Source organism: Salvia splendens, chromosome 3 (genome assembly GCF_004379255.2).
Source record: "Salvia splendens isolate huo1 chromosome 3, SspV2, whole genome shotgun sequence".
NCBI lineage: Eukaryota > Viridiplantae > Streptophyta > Magnoliopsida > Lamiales > Lamiaceae > Salvia > Salvia splendens.
In genome coordinates, this window is record NC_056034.1 from 39,705,015 (window position 1) to 39,718,440 (window position 13,426).

Here is a 13,426-nt window from a genome sequence, read left to right on the forward strand (position 1 = left end):
ACCGTTCTTGTATAGACGGATGCGCTCCACTTCGAGGCGGACTACTTGCGGTTGAGCTTCCGGGGGATTCGTCGTCGAACCAATTTCCCGCCTCGGGTCCTTCGTCTTGGACAATCATGTTGTGCAAGATTATGAACGTATACATGATGTCGACCATGTTTTCCATGAACCACGTACGAGCCGGGGCTTTGATGATGTTGAAGCGCGCTTGGAGAACCCCGAACGCCCTCTCCACATCCTTGCGAGCAGCCTCCTGCTTCTGCGCAAAAAGAGTCTGCTTTGGGTTCGCAGACCCACTGCACGTCTTCACGAAGGTAGGCCACTTCAGGTAGATGCCATCGGCGAGATAGTACCCCATTTTATAAAGCCGGTTGTTGGCGACGAAGTTGATGGCCGACGCTTTACCATCCAAAACTTCGGTCAAGAGGTCGGACTGGTGGATCACGTTTACGTCGTTGTTCGACCCGGGGACCCCGAAGTACGCGTGCCAGATCCAAAAGCGGTAGTCGGCAACAGCCTCAAGTATAACGGTTGGGTGGGTGCCTTTGTGGCCGCTCGTGTAGGACCCCTTCCACGCCACCGGGCAATTCTTCCATTGCCAGTGCATGCAATCGACGCTGCCGAGCATCCCGGGGAATCCGTGCACTGTTTCGTGAAGGTTGAGCAGGAACTGACAATCGGTCGTGCTTGGCCTTCGGAGAAATTCGTCGGTGAAGGCTGCCCGGACGCCTTGGCAGAATTTGAGCAAGCACATTCGCCCAGTGCTGTCTCCGATGTGGAGGTATTCGTCGAACATGTCGGCCGTTTGTCCAGTCGCAAGCTGGCGGATTGCTGCAGTACATTTCTGCAGCGTCGTGTGGCTGGGACGGCCGACCGCGTCGAACCCTTCCTGGAAGAACTCTTCCCGGGCTGCCAAAGTATTCGCGATGTGGAGAAATAACGGTTTCCCCATGCGGAAACGGCGACGGAAGTACGTATCTCCCCAAACCGGGTTATCGCAGAAGTAGTCGCGTACTAACCTTGCGGCGGCTTCCTCCCGGTTACGATGGATGTACGTACGGGAGCGTCGTTGGGGCGGCGCGGCTTCTTCCGCCTCCCGTCGTCGATCTTCTTCAAGTGATTGTTCCAATATTTGACGCATTTGTTCATAAGGATCCATTAGTTTGATTAAATTTGGGAGAAGGAAAATATAGTTGATTTGAGATGAAAATTGGGGTGGAAATAGAGAGGAATAGATGTGTGTTTGTGATTGAAATGAGTATGAAATAGGAGTATTTATAGAGTAAATAAATAAATAAAAAATAAAAAACGGATATAAAAAAACGGTCTCATTACCGTTGCAATTTTTTTTTTTTTTTATTAAATTCGAATTTAAAAAAAATGAATTATTGCGTCACCGGACGAAGCCCACTCGCGGGGCAGCGAGTGGGCTTCACGCGTCGAATGGGAGGCCGCCACGTCGCCTCGGCGCGTGGCGGAACGTTCCGTTCCGCGTTCCTCCGGAACGGAACGCGGCACGGCATAGGAATGGCGACGGCACGGAACGGCGACGGAACGCACCCCGCAACGCGTGCCGCCGCGGAACCGTTCCGCCGGAACGGCATAGGAACCGCAACGGCACAGCGTTGCGGGTGCCCTAAATGTATTCAATAGAAATATAATTGAATATAGATTATGTAGGATCTTTGAACTACATATATTTAACGTAATTAATCATAAAACATAATAAGATCGAAAACTACTATACCGAAAGCGATTATTAGGGAAGGAGAAAAAAGCTTCCTTGAACTCTAGTACTAGTGCTACTCCAATTCTAAGGAATTGTTTCTCCCTCATTCCTTCATTTTCATATTTTCTGTAATGTGTATGATTTGATAAAGTTAATATTTATAGGCAGAAACAGGACAAATTTTAATCTATTTCCATTAAAGTGGTTATTTAAAATATTTAGTAGGAGCGGTTAAATTAGAAATTACAATCGCACACTAATTTATTCAGATATATAGGAAGATATAATTCATCAATGTGTTATGATGATTAATTAAATCAAAATTACATGATTTGATTCTCGTAAAGTCACTAACAAATTGATTGCAATATATATGCCCATTTTCCATATTAGTCGACCAAATTTGAATGGCTAATTTAATGCTAATAAAAATATTATATATATACCCAATTTTCATATTCTTATTATATATATTAGTTATACAATTAATTATTAATAGATGTTATGTTAATTTACGAAATATATATCTGTATAGGGAGATATATTGTGGCTAATTGATACTTCATCCGTTTCATAGTAATAGAGTCATTTTGTCATTTTGGTACATTTCATAGTAATAGAGTCATTTCTTTTTTTAGTAAAAGTCAACACATTTTTCCACACCTACTTTACTCTCTCTTACTTTTCTCTCTCTTCATCTCTCTACCTTTTTCATTTTCCACTTTATTCTCCATTTACTTAACTCACCTAACACAATTTTTCTTAATCTTAGTGCCGAAAAGAAACGCTTCCATTACTATGGAACGAAGGGAGCATGGAGTATGATGATTAATGAAAAGTCCCTTTCCAAACACTCCAAAACGCATAAATATTTGTAACTACTATTTATAGTCTAAATTCATTATGCCGTTTATAGCCTAAATTATTTCATGGCATTTATTATACATAAATATTCATTAGTTATTATAAATATCCAAACTGGCCCAAAATTTATAATTATTAAAATTCATGCCAAAAACTTATATATATTCAAAATGAAGCCAAAACTCGGCTTTTATATATGTATAATAGATGAGTCAAAATTTTATACTAATAGAGTAATAGATATATTCATCTTACATGTCTCAAATTATTGAAACATCATCTAAACTAATATACGTAAGCTTTATCTTATCTAAACTTATATACATAAACATCATCTAAAATTTTGCCTAGGGCAGCCAAGAAAAAATTAAACTTGTACAATTAACTAATTGTATACGGACTACTCAGAAAGTAGAGCTCACAATTCACTAATTTTTTTTCATCAGCTTTTCTTCGACATATTAAAGGCACGAGGGATTACATTTTTCCATTCCATGTAGTCTATTGAGGAGGCATAGCATTGGGTTGATTTAGGTGTATATTTTAATTTAGCGATGTGTCATATTTTTGCTGATAGTTGATTTTTTTGCCGTGCTATAAATGGGCCCGAACACAGGAATTTTACACTTTGTTTACAGCAACACATGATTTTCATTACTAGTTGAAAGTGAAATAGAGTAAAATTGTTAAGTTTGTGATATTGATGTCACGTTTTTAAGTTCTTATATGTATTACCATAAATGATTCAAATACCAAACCCCGTTTATTACACTAAATATGTCAATACGTCTCAAAAATATGGACGTCCAAACTAACTAGAATTAATACATAGATCAACTCTCCCTGATTCATTAGTTACATCCTAAAATTATTGAAATAGTAGTTCCGAAAGCCTAAAATATCGATCTTTTCACCTAATAGTCAAATTTATTTCTTTTAGAATTTTATAAACAGTTTCTTATCGATAAATACTCCTCAATAATGTGACATAGATAAATAACCGAGCCGTTGGAAATACTTTAACATCTAAGGAGCGAACTAATAAATGCTGATGGGACGGAGGAAGTATAAAACTAATATATAAAAGTAGGACCCGCGTTTCACTAACTTTTTCAACTCTATTTTCATTACATTTCTAAAAACCCGTGTCAGATCAAAGTGAGGCAAATTATCTAGAACGGAAGGAGTATTAATTAGTAAAGGAAAATCACAAACTTGCAAAACATACATAGAGACAAAAAAAAAACAACAAATTGTCCGTAGAAAAGCTAACTATCATATATAAATATATATATATATATTACCACACCAACGTCATTGATATTAAGAAAAACCACACATGACATACCATTTTTTTTAATCTTGGATAAACAGGCAATTAATAAAAATAAATGAAAAACACAATAGTTGTAGTAGGAATAGATTAGCATAGCATATCCCCCCACTTCAATTAATTAATATTGACGCTATGCAGCACGACCGTCTCTACCGTGAGGCCCGGCCCGAACCCGAAGAGCACCCCCCACTCGAGCCCTTCCCCGGTCGTGCTCAGCCCCTCCTTGGCGGAGGCCTTCCTCATCTCGTCCAATATGAAAAGCACGCACGCGCTTGACATGTTCCCGTAGTCACTCAGCACGCTCCTCGTCGCCCTCATCTTCTCCGGCTTCAGCTCCAGCTTCTTCTCCACCTCATCCAGAATCGCGGGCCCACCGGGATGCGCTATCCAGAAAATCGAATTCCAGTCCGATATCCCTATGGGGGCGAAGCCCTCCTTCAGGCTCTTCTCGATGTTCTTCGAGATGAGCCCTGGGACGTCTTTGAGTAGGTGGAATGTGAGGCCTACTTCGCGGAGATGTCCGTCTATTGCTCCCTCGCTGTTGGGGAGGATAGTCTGGGCGGCGGAGACCATCTCGAATAAGGGACGCTCGACGCTGACGATGGGGTCGGAGCCGACGATGACGGCGGCGGCGCCGTCGCCGAAGAGAGCCTGGCCGACGAGGCTGTCGAGGTGGGCTTCGCTGGGGCCGCGGAAGGTGACGGCGGTGATCTCGGAGCAGACGACGAGGACTCTGGCGCCGGCGTTGTTCTCGGCGAGGTCCTTGGCCATACGGAGGACGGTGCCGCCGGCGAAGCAGCCCTGCTGGTACATCATGAAGCGTTTCACGGAGGGGCGGAGGCCGAGTAGCTTCGTGAGCTGGTAGTCGGCGCCGGGCATGTCGACGCCGCTGGTGGTGCAGAAGACGACGTGGGTGATCTTGGATTTGGGCTGGCCCCACTCCTTGATGGCTTTCTGGGCGGCTTCCTTGCCTAGCTTCGGGACCTCCACCACCACGATGTCCTGACGCGCGTCCAGTGACGGCGCCATGTACGCCGTCACGTTCGGGTTCTCCTGAAGGTATTCCTCCGTCAGGTGCATGTACCGCGTCTTGATCATCGACTTCTCGCCTGATCATAATTAACATAAATATTTAATTAACTTTTTTTACCTAAATTATTTAATCAGATTTCAAGGGAATTTATTATATATAGACTATGGATTTTGTTTGGATTGTAACGGAAATTTGAAATTGAGAAGCAAAAGATGAAACATGAGTGCGTATGAGTGTTTTTAGATTAAGACACATTGCATGTTGTAAGATGACTACATTTCATGCAATTTCGTCATCTTTTTCTTGGAATGGAAAGAACTACAATTGGAATATTATGAAAAATTACCTAAAGTTTCTGAGTTAGTTTTTAGTACTCCACAACCCGAAAAAGTAGCCAAAAGTGGAAACGTTGATTAAATTCTATCCGACGAGTAAAAATTCAGTGGTCCGGAACAAGTTTGTGTCCAAGCAATTGTAATCACAATTCCAGGAAGAGAGGAAGTGGTTTCTATAATTATGACTGATTTGACACACCACGCGCAGTACATCCAGATAGCTGAATTTCTATTCTTTTAAGCCAAAAAGTAATGCAAAATAATAAAAAAAAAAAAGAGAAGGAAATAGGAAAACGTACACATGCGCTTGAACTTCTCTTTGAGGTCGGTCATATGCTCGCTGTTGGTGATGCGGAAGTAGTAATCCGGATAGGTGCTCTGATCGACGCAATTGGAGGGCGTGGCGGTGCCGATGGCGAGCACGGTGGCGGGCCCCTCGGCGCGCTGGGCACGGCGGATCTCTTCCACGGTGACCATTCTAGTTAACCAGAGAAAGCGGTGATTTAGGAGTGGGAGAGAGTGAAGTGGTGTTGGAGAAAGTTTGTTAATTTGATTATGGGAAGGAGTAGGCTAAGGGGCCATATAAATATGGGTTAAGTGGTTTGGTAGCTGGGATCACGTGTAGGAGGAGTAACGCCTTGTTGAGTGGTAACAACTTAAGGTCAATGTAGCACGTGACCATCCACGTGACTTGTATTTTTGGTACCAAATTCATCCCTTCAAATTAGGTTTCTACCGAATTAAATAAATAATTAACTACTTCTATTAGTTTCAATCCAAGTGTATAAACCTTTCAAAATATGAAAGCAAGATTATGTGGTTGAGAAAAAGAATTGTTAAGTGACGATTTTATTAAAACTGTTATATTTTCTATAACTTTATTTTTAAAATGCAAAATAATTTTATTTTTATAGTAATAAATTTGGTTCCCCGATGAAAATACCAAAAAAGAGTGTCTAAGTTCAGTTTGGCCAATAGCCAATTTGTTACATAGCTAATAAATGCCACTATAAACTAAGTTGAGAATTAGCCACGTTGGTATACTTAATAAGTTGGCCGAAAGTTGTTGAAGTTAAATGTCATTTCTACATCGATAAATCAGCAATATTTTCTAGCCATTTCTACATGCGAACGGTTAACTAACTATTAGGATGCTAATTTACTATTATAGGGAAGGTATGATTATGACTATGTAGATGTATGGTCATATTAGAATTTTAGACCGCTGACTACACTTTTAAAGGAGTTTCTAAAATAAGTTCATACTTTTCACAAACATATTAAAAATAATAGAGATTATATTTTTGAAGGACGAATGGAATATAATATAATAAATAACTAAAACGCCAGTTTTAAATTAATTAATACAAAATGAATTTTTTGGGGGCAACACTAAATACCACTAAACATTTTTAATTATTCCTGAACTCCTTTGTTAAATGATTTTGATTCAAAACATGATACCTAGGCTATCATATATATTTCTATTTGTCCGATTATACACACGAAATTGAATTATTCCCATTTCCCAAACTATTTTATTAAATAATTTTGATTCAAAACATAATAGCTTATGGATCCCAATATTACGAATTTGTCCATTTTATTTAATAAATTACCTTACAAATGTAATTATACTACAAAAATGATTAATTTTACTGACATAAATTTTCTTCGGTAATTCCTATTTTTACGTCATTAACGGTGTTACTGGCGGAAATTTCCGTCTATTTACACGTTGGTAAATTTTTTAGTGGCTTTCGTCCGTAATTATCGAGGGATTGTCCACCTTCGGTAATTTATCTTTTTTCTTATAGTGTTAGTTTTATTTAAAATGAACAAATTAATTCTAGGATGAATAGAGGAAAAAGTACCACTTATGTGATTATATCTTAGTCCAGCGATCTATCAAAAAAAATTTTTAAGTCCAGAGACTATTGACGTGCAAACCTCAAAGTTCAGGGACTATTTGTGTAGTTCACTTAAAAAAGGTCAACAATTCATTCAAGGATCAAAAGGATTAAATGAGAAAGAAAAAATAGAAAATGGTATTAAAATACCTAAATGAATTAAAATTTGTTTAAATACTTCAAATGTAATTTATTTTTATAATAAACTATAATATGCCTCCTATATTATTCAGAAACTATTTTTATAATTCACTTTGACAAAAAGGAGACAACATTGGGACCAATTTAATAAAGAAATTGTAACGCCCGCCTTTTTTCCTTTCTTTTTGGGGTATTTTTTTTAAGCGTCCTTGTTTTGTTTCGACAATCTATGAATATGTTTTATCGAAAGATCGACGAATGTTTTGAATCGTGTTGTTGATTAATTGTGTGGTGTAAATTGTCGACGAGATTGACGCGAGAATCGTCGATGGGAAAATTTCGGCGTTCGTTTACAATGTACTTGGAATAACACCAAAGTACTAAGATAATAAAACACCACAATTTAATCAATGTACTAAAATAATAAAACACCACAATTTAATCAATGTACTAAAATAATAAAACACCACAATTTAATCAATGTACTAAAATTATATATATTTGGGCCTATCATCTTTGTCTTTTTTTTAGCCCATTTATTCTTATTCAATTGGGCTACTTTTAATATAGCCATTATTTCCTTAATTCAATTTTTTTCAGCAGAGATTTTCTTCCTCCCCTCAACTCACGTTGAAACCGCCCCACTCTTCTCACCCCTAAATCTCTCCCGTATCTTTAACAACCATTCCTCTATATTACTCCCAACACCAACTCATATATTCAAAATCGGAGGAAAGTAACATAGAGAAATCTTCTACGTTCCAATTGCTCGATCAAACTAAAGGTATTATCCCTTCAAATTCAATTCTGCGAGTACAAAATCGCAATTTACTGACTCCTGCCACAATTCTTGCTTGACATCACAGTTTGAGGATAAAAAAAATACAAAACTGCCGTGAATTCAATTCCTTCTGCTGCTAGGCAATTTCTCATCTCCAAAGGTATATCAATTTCTTCTGCAATAACCTAGATTTCGTGCATCTCATAAGCTCTGTAACCAATCTAACAATATGGTAATCAAAACAAAATCGAATAAAGATTGAACCTTTAACGAACCGGTTTGGAATCGGAGGCGTCGGGGCTGTTTCGGGGTAGATCGGGGCAACGGAGTGGGAGAGACTGGCCGACGACGCTGCTGACAGCAGCGGCGTCGTGTCTCCCGGCAGCGACGACAGCGTCTCCCGGAGGGGACGGAGCAGCGGCGTATGACGGAGGCAGTGGCGGTGGACGAATCGACGGCAGGGATAGCTCAGTTGGGAGTGGCGGTCGCCGGTGTGGGGAGCGCCGGGAAAATGGGAGGAACTGCCCGATTTCGGGCGAAGAAGAATTAGAGAGAGATAGGGAGAGAGAAGGAGTAAAAGGGCGTGAAGAAGATGATGTACTATGCTGAGCTTTTGTGTTGTTTTTAAAATGGAATTGGGCCTTTTGCTTGGTTAAAAGAATCGGGCCTCACAATTAAATTGAGGTCTTGATTTAGTTTTTGGGTTTTGTTGGGAGTCACTAATTAAGTTTGGAGAAATAAGGGCGGGGTGATATAATTAAGTCTCGGGCTTTTAATTGAATTGTTGGGTCAATAATAAAATTTAATCGTGGGGAAATATTTAATTAGCTCCCGAATAATTTGAAGTACGAATAATTTCATCTTAAATCCGAAATAAATATTTTTTAAGGAAATGAAGGCGAGAATTTAATTATACGCTTAAATAAATTTTGGGAACTTATTCCGACATCGTGGTGGAAATGCGAGGAGCCAACGGAGGAATGCGGCCGCTGAATATTCGAAAATCGAGAAACGAGACAAACGACTTTAATTAGGGTGCATGCATCTTATTCATTTACTTGATTCATTGTGTTGATTTATGTGTTATTTAAAATGCTAAAGGTGATTCCTTGCAAGCGGGACGTGATATCGAGGGAAAGGAAATTAATTGTGGAGTTAAGCATTTGAGGTGGGCTCTCTTTTTAAATAAAGACTATGTCCTAAATACTTTTTATGTGAAAGGAGGTGGAAAGTGTTTGTCTTGCCATGTTTTGTATTTGAATGAACCTATCTGAAGTGGCTATGCCATGTATGTTTAATCGAATTCGGGTCCCAGTAGGGCCGCAAACCCTGCTCGGACTAGTGTACACCCCGTAGATCGTGTGCTATCTCTTTGGAGTTGGCCGGTCTAGTGACTTGGTTCGTGGCCACGTTCCTTGTCATGTATGTTCAGATATGGTGATGGTGAATGTGGATGGAAAATAGTTGGCCAACCGAACTTGTGAAATAAATGTTTTGTGTACTTGGGTTCTTTTAATTAAAACCCTCAAGGTCACTTGATTATGGCTTGACAAACTATGTTTTGGCATGTGTTCACTGAGTGCATCAAGTACTCAGCCCTGCATATTATTTTTCTTAATGTGCAGATTGAGCGGCGATGGGCGTGGAGGATGTTGAGCAGAGTCCATGGATTGTTTTGTCATGGTTAATAATTGTTGGATTTGTCGTGTCTTCATACTCGGCATTTTCCGTGTCTTGAATGCTTCCGCTAGGAGTCCTTTTCTTTAGAATTGTTTATTCGTGGAGAGTCTAACACGTTTGAAAATTGTTTATTTTCTATTCTTTAATTACTTAGAGTTGGTATTATTGTTAGGGTAATAGTATGACGTTTTTAAAGTTAATTCAGTTATTAAGATTTTGGTCAAATGTGTATGTTTTTCCCCTTTCTTCCCCGCTTCTTTAATCCTCCCCTAGTCACGATCAACCGTGCTTTCTATCCGTAGAAAATGCGGGCATGACAGAGTGGTATCAGAGCCACCTTCTTTCCGCTCTGGACCCAAGTGTCTTCTTTCTTTCTTGATCTAGATTAGTATCCCTAGAAAAAAAAAATTAAAAAAAATAATAATTTAAAAGTGTCAAAGGCTCAACATCCGACCATCGCGTTCAACCTGAAAAGAGGTAACCAAAATTTTTTTAAGTGATTTTGAGGTAAATATTTTGGGAATGGAAATGATTAGTTGTGCATGATGGAATTATTGGCGGGAAAAAAAAAATTTATGTTGTGGAAACTTGTGAAAATTTTTGGAAATATTTGAACTTTAAGTGAAAGCATGCTAGTTCTTTTCCTATTGAGATTTTGAGGAACATGATGTTGCTATGTGTTGAGACGTCTGGTGATAATTGTTTGTGTATGCTCGATTATGTGGCCTTTACATGATGATTTGAGTCATGACTCGTAGGTACTGAAGTACGATATTATGAATTCTTTGTGTGATTGCGGACTGTTTTGGATGAACGTTAGACTTTACATCATCGATTCTAATTGTATGTAGCAACTCAATTATTGCTTCTCCGAGCAAATTAAATGAACGTGGAACAACGAACCACAGTAAATCTCTAATACCGAAAGGATAAAAAGAAAAATAATAAGTATAAATGTTCGGAAAGTGTGAATGGAAGTTTGAGTGATGATAGTTGGTGTTACATGCGCATACGTAGCTTGATTTTGTATACGTATTCTATAATCGTTATATATGAAAGGTTGGGTGAGAAGTCTTGATACGATAATGTAGTGATAAATAATTGGAGCGACCATATTAATCTATGCGTTTTGAATCAGAGTGCCACCGAGACGTGGACGTAGACCTGGGCGTGGACGTGGAGAGGAGGACCCTGTGGACCCTCAGAATGTCGAGGGAGAGCAACTACCACCACCACCACCGCCTCCACCGCCACCTCCACCCCCGCCTCAACCCAAACAATACATTGATACCTTTTTGAGGCAAAAACCCCCACATTTTGATGGACTGGGAGAGCCGTCTAAGGCAGAGACCTGGATACGCACCCTCGAGCGCATATTTGATTTTATGGAGTGCACCGACAAGGAACGCCTCGCTTGTGTGACTTTGCAATTAACGGGGCCCGCAGATTTTTGATGGGATACCAAGCTAAGGACCATGAACCCTGAACGCCGTGAAGCGCTTACTTGGGAGATATTCAAGGAAGAGGTGTACAATAAGTACGTTCCCATGAGCTATAGGCGAGCAAAGGTAGTTGAATTCCATACTTTGAAGCAAGGGAATATGACGGTGACAGAGTACGACCGTGCACTGTGTGAAATTACTCGATATGCTCCCGAGTTGGTGGATACAGATGAGAAAATGGCAGAAAAGTTTCGTGCTGGTCTCAAGCACGAAATAAGAGTAGCAGTGGCAAGTCGCAGAGGACTTTCATATTCTGAGACTTTGGATTGTGCATTAGATGTGGAAGAAGCGTTGCCTAAGGAGATGATAGTAGCAAATACTACACCAGTGCCACTTCAACAACATAATTTCAGAGATAAGAGGAAGTGGGATGGAGATCGGACTCCATATGATAACAAGAGGCTGCAACCCATCAGAAACCCACCGCAGTATGGAGGTAGGCAGAGTGCTCCCTATCAGAGGGGTGACTTCCGGCCTAGAGCCCCCAGTGTGCTAAGTGCTTTAAGAACCATTTTGGGGAGTGCAGAGAAAAGAGCAATAAATGCTACACTTGTGGTAGAAATGGCCACTTCTCAAGAGAATGCCCGAGTAAGATTATGGGGATGGGAGCAGGACAGAACAATCAAGGGTTCCGTCCGCAAGTGCGGGCACTGCAAGCCGAGCCGAGGGGATACTTACCCGCACCACAGCAGCAGCAGCAACGTCGTCAAGGACTTCCCACTCAAGCAAGGGCATATGCTTTAAAAGGGAAACAACCGGCGAACCAGCAAGGGAATCAAGAGCGAGGAAACTTGGCATGTATGGGCACGCTCCTCGACATGCCTATTGTTGTTTTGTTTGATACGGGTGCATCACATTCTTTTATATCAGCATCATGTGTGAATACTTTAGAACTGCCTATCAATAGAACTGAACAGAGAATGAGTGTGACTTCACCCGTAGGAGGAACTATAGATATATCACAAACTTGCTCGAATGTAGAATTTACTATGGGAGAACTTAAGCTAGTTGCACATAAATTACAAGTTATATCGATGGGAAGTGTAGATATAATTTTGGGAATGGATTGGTTGGCCGAGAATCATGTTACCATTCGCTGCAAAGAGAGAGAGATCTCTTTTCAAAACCCGTGAAAGGAGTCAACTACATTTTATGGGATTTCTACGAATCGACGCAAGTCCATAATTTCTGCACTTCAAGCGACGACTATGATAAGGAAGGGATGCCCAGCGTATCTCGTCTATCTAAATGGAGAGGAGAAGAAAGAAAGAAGCATAGAGGATGTGGCAGTAGTGAATGAATTTCCAGATGTTTTTCCCAACGCCTTGCCAGGACCACCACCCGATAGACAGTTGGAGTTTACAATTGATTTGGAGCCAGGATCAGCACCGATATCTAAGGCACCGTACCGTATGGCGCCTAAGGAATTGGAAGAACTTAAGATACAACTACAAGAGTTGCTAGACTTGGGTTTCATTAGACCCAGTGTGTCGCCGTGGGGAGCACCAGTGTTGTTCGTGAAGAAGAAGGATGGATCATTGAGGATGTGTATAGATTATCGAGAGTTGAACAAGTTGACACTCAAGAACAAGTATCCACTGCCGAGGATAGATGATTTGTTTGATCAACTCCGTGGAGCTGGAGTATTCTCGAAAATGGATTTGAGATCGGGATACCATCAACTGAGAGTCCGACGAGAAGATGTACCCAAGACGGCTTTCCGAACTAGATATGGCCATTATGAGTTTATAGTGATGCCTTTCGAATTGACAAATGCGCCGGCCGTATTTATGGACCTTATGAATCGTGTGTTCCATCCATACTTGGACAAGTTCGTCTTAGTCTTCATAGACGATGTCCTTATCTACTCAAAGAACGAACAGGAACATGAAAAACATTTGAGGACTACCTTGGAGACGTTAAGGGCCGAGAAACTCTACTCTAAGTTCAGTAAGTGTGAGTTTTGGCTCAAAGAAGTGAATTTCCTTGGGCACATAGTGAGTGCAGATGGAATTCGAGTAGATCCTGCAAAGGTGGAAGCTGTACAGAAATGGAAATCACCAACCACACCTAACGAAATTCGGAGTTTCCTAGGACTGGCGGGATATTATCGGA

General features: G+C 40.4%; 1 protein-coding gene and 2 long non-coding RNA genes across 3 annotated transcripts; 1 reads left to right on the forward strand and 2 right to left on the reverse strand.

The window, feature by feature from the left end:
- Window positions 1-3,871: 3,871 nt before the first annotated feature.
- LOC121796010 (chalcone synthase) lies at window positions 3,872-5,845 on the reverse strand. The gene is made up of 2 exons (XM_042194700.1): window positions 5,597-5,845; window positions 3,872-5,038 (listed from the first exon to the last, which is right to left on the reverse strand). Exons 1-2 carry the CDS (start codon window positions 5,772-5,774, stop codon window positions 4,044-4,046), a joined length of 1,173 nt encoding a protein of 390 aa, XP_042050634.1. The 5' UTR covers window positions 5,775-5,845; the 3' UTR covers window positions 3,872-4,043.
- Window positions 5,846-7,874: 2,029 nt separating this feature from the next.
- On the forward strand, window positions 7,875-9,293 carry LOC121796014. The gene is made up of 3 exons (XR_006049689.1): window positions 7,875-8,132; window positions 8,215-8,289; window positions 9,231-9,293. It is a non-coding gene; the product is annotated as an uncharacterized LOC121796014 (long non-coding RNA).
- Window positions 8,124-8,705, reverse strand: LOC121796012. The gene is made up of 2 exons (XR_006049686.1): window positions 8,394-8,705; window positions 8,124-8,314 (listed from the first exon to the last, which is right to left on the reverse strand). It is a non-coding gene; the product is annotated as an uncharacterized LOC121796012 (long non-coding RNA).
- Window positions 9,294-13,426: the final 4,133 nt, after the last annotated feature.

What these genes read in the sequence shown, in the direction of transcription:
- LOC121796010 (XM_042194700.1), bottom strand. Translation starts at nt 5,774, where the DNA reads ATGGTCACCGTGGAAGAGATCCGCCGTGCCCAGCGCGCCGAGGGGCCC. An exon ending in AGAGAAGTTCAAGCGCATGT is followed by an intron (nt 5,039 to 5,596) that starts GTACGTTTTCCT and finishes AATTATGATCAG; the next exon opens with GCGAGAAGTCGATGATCAAG.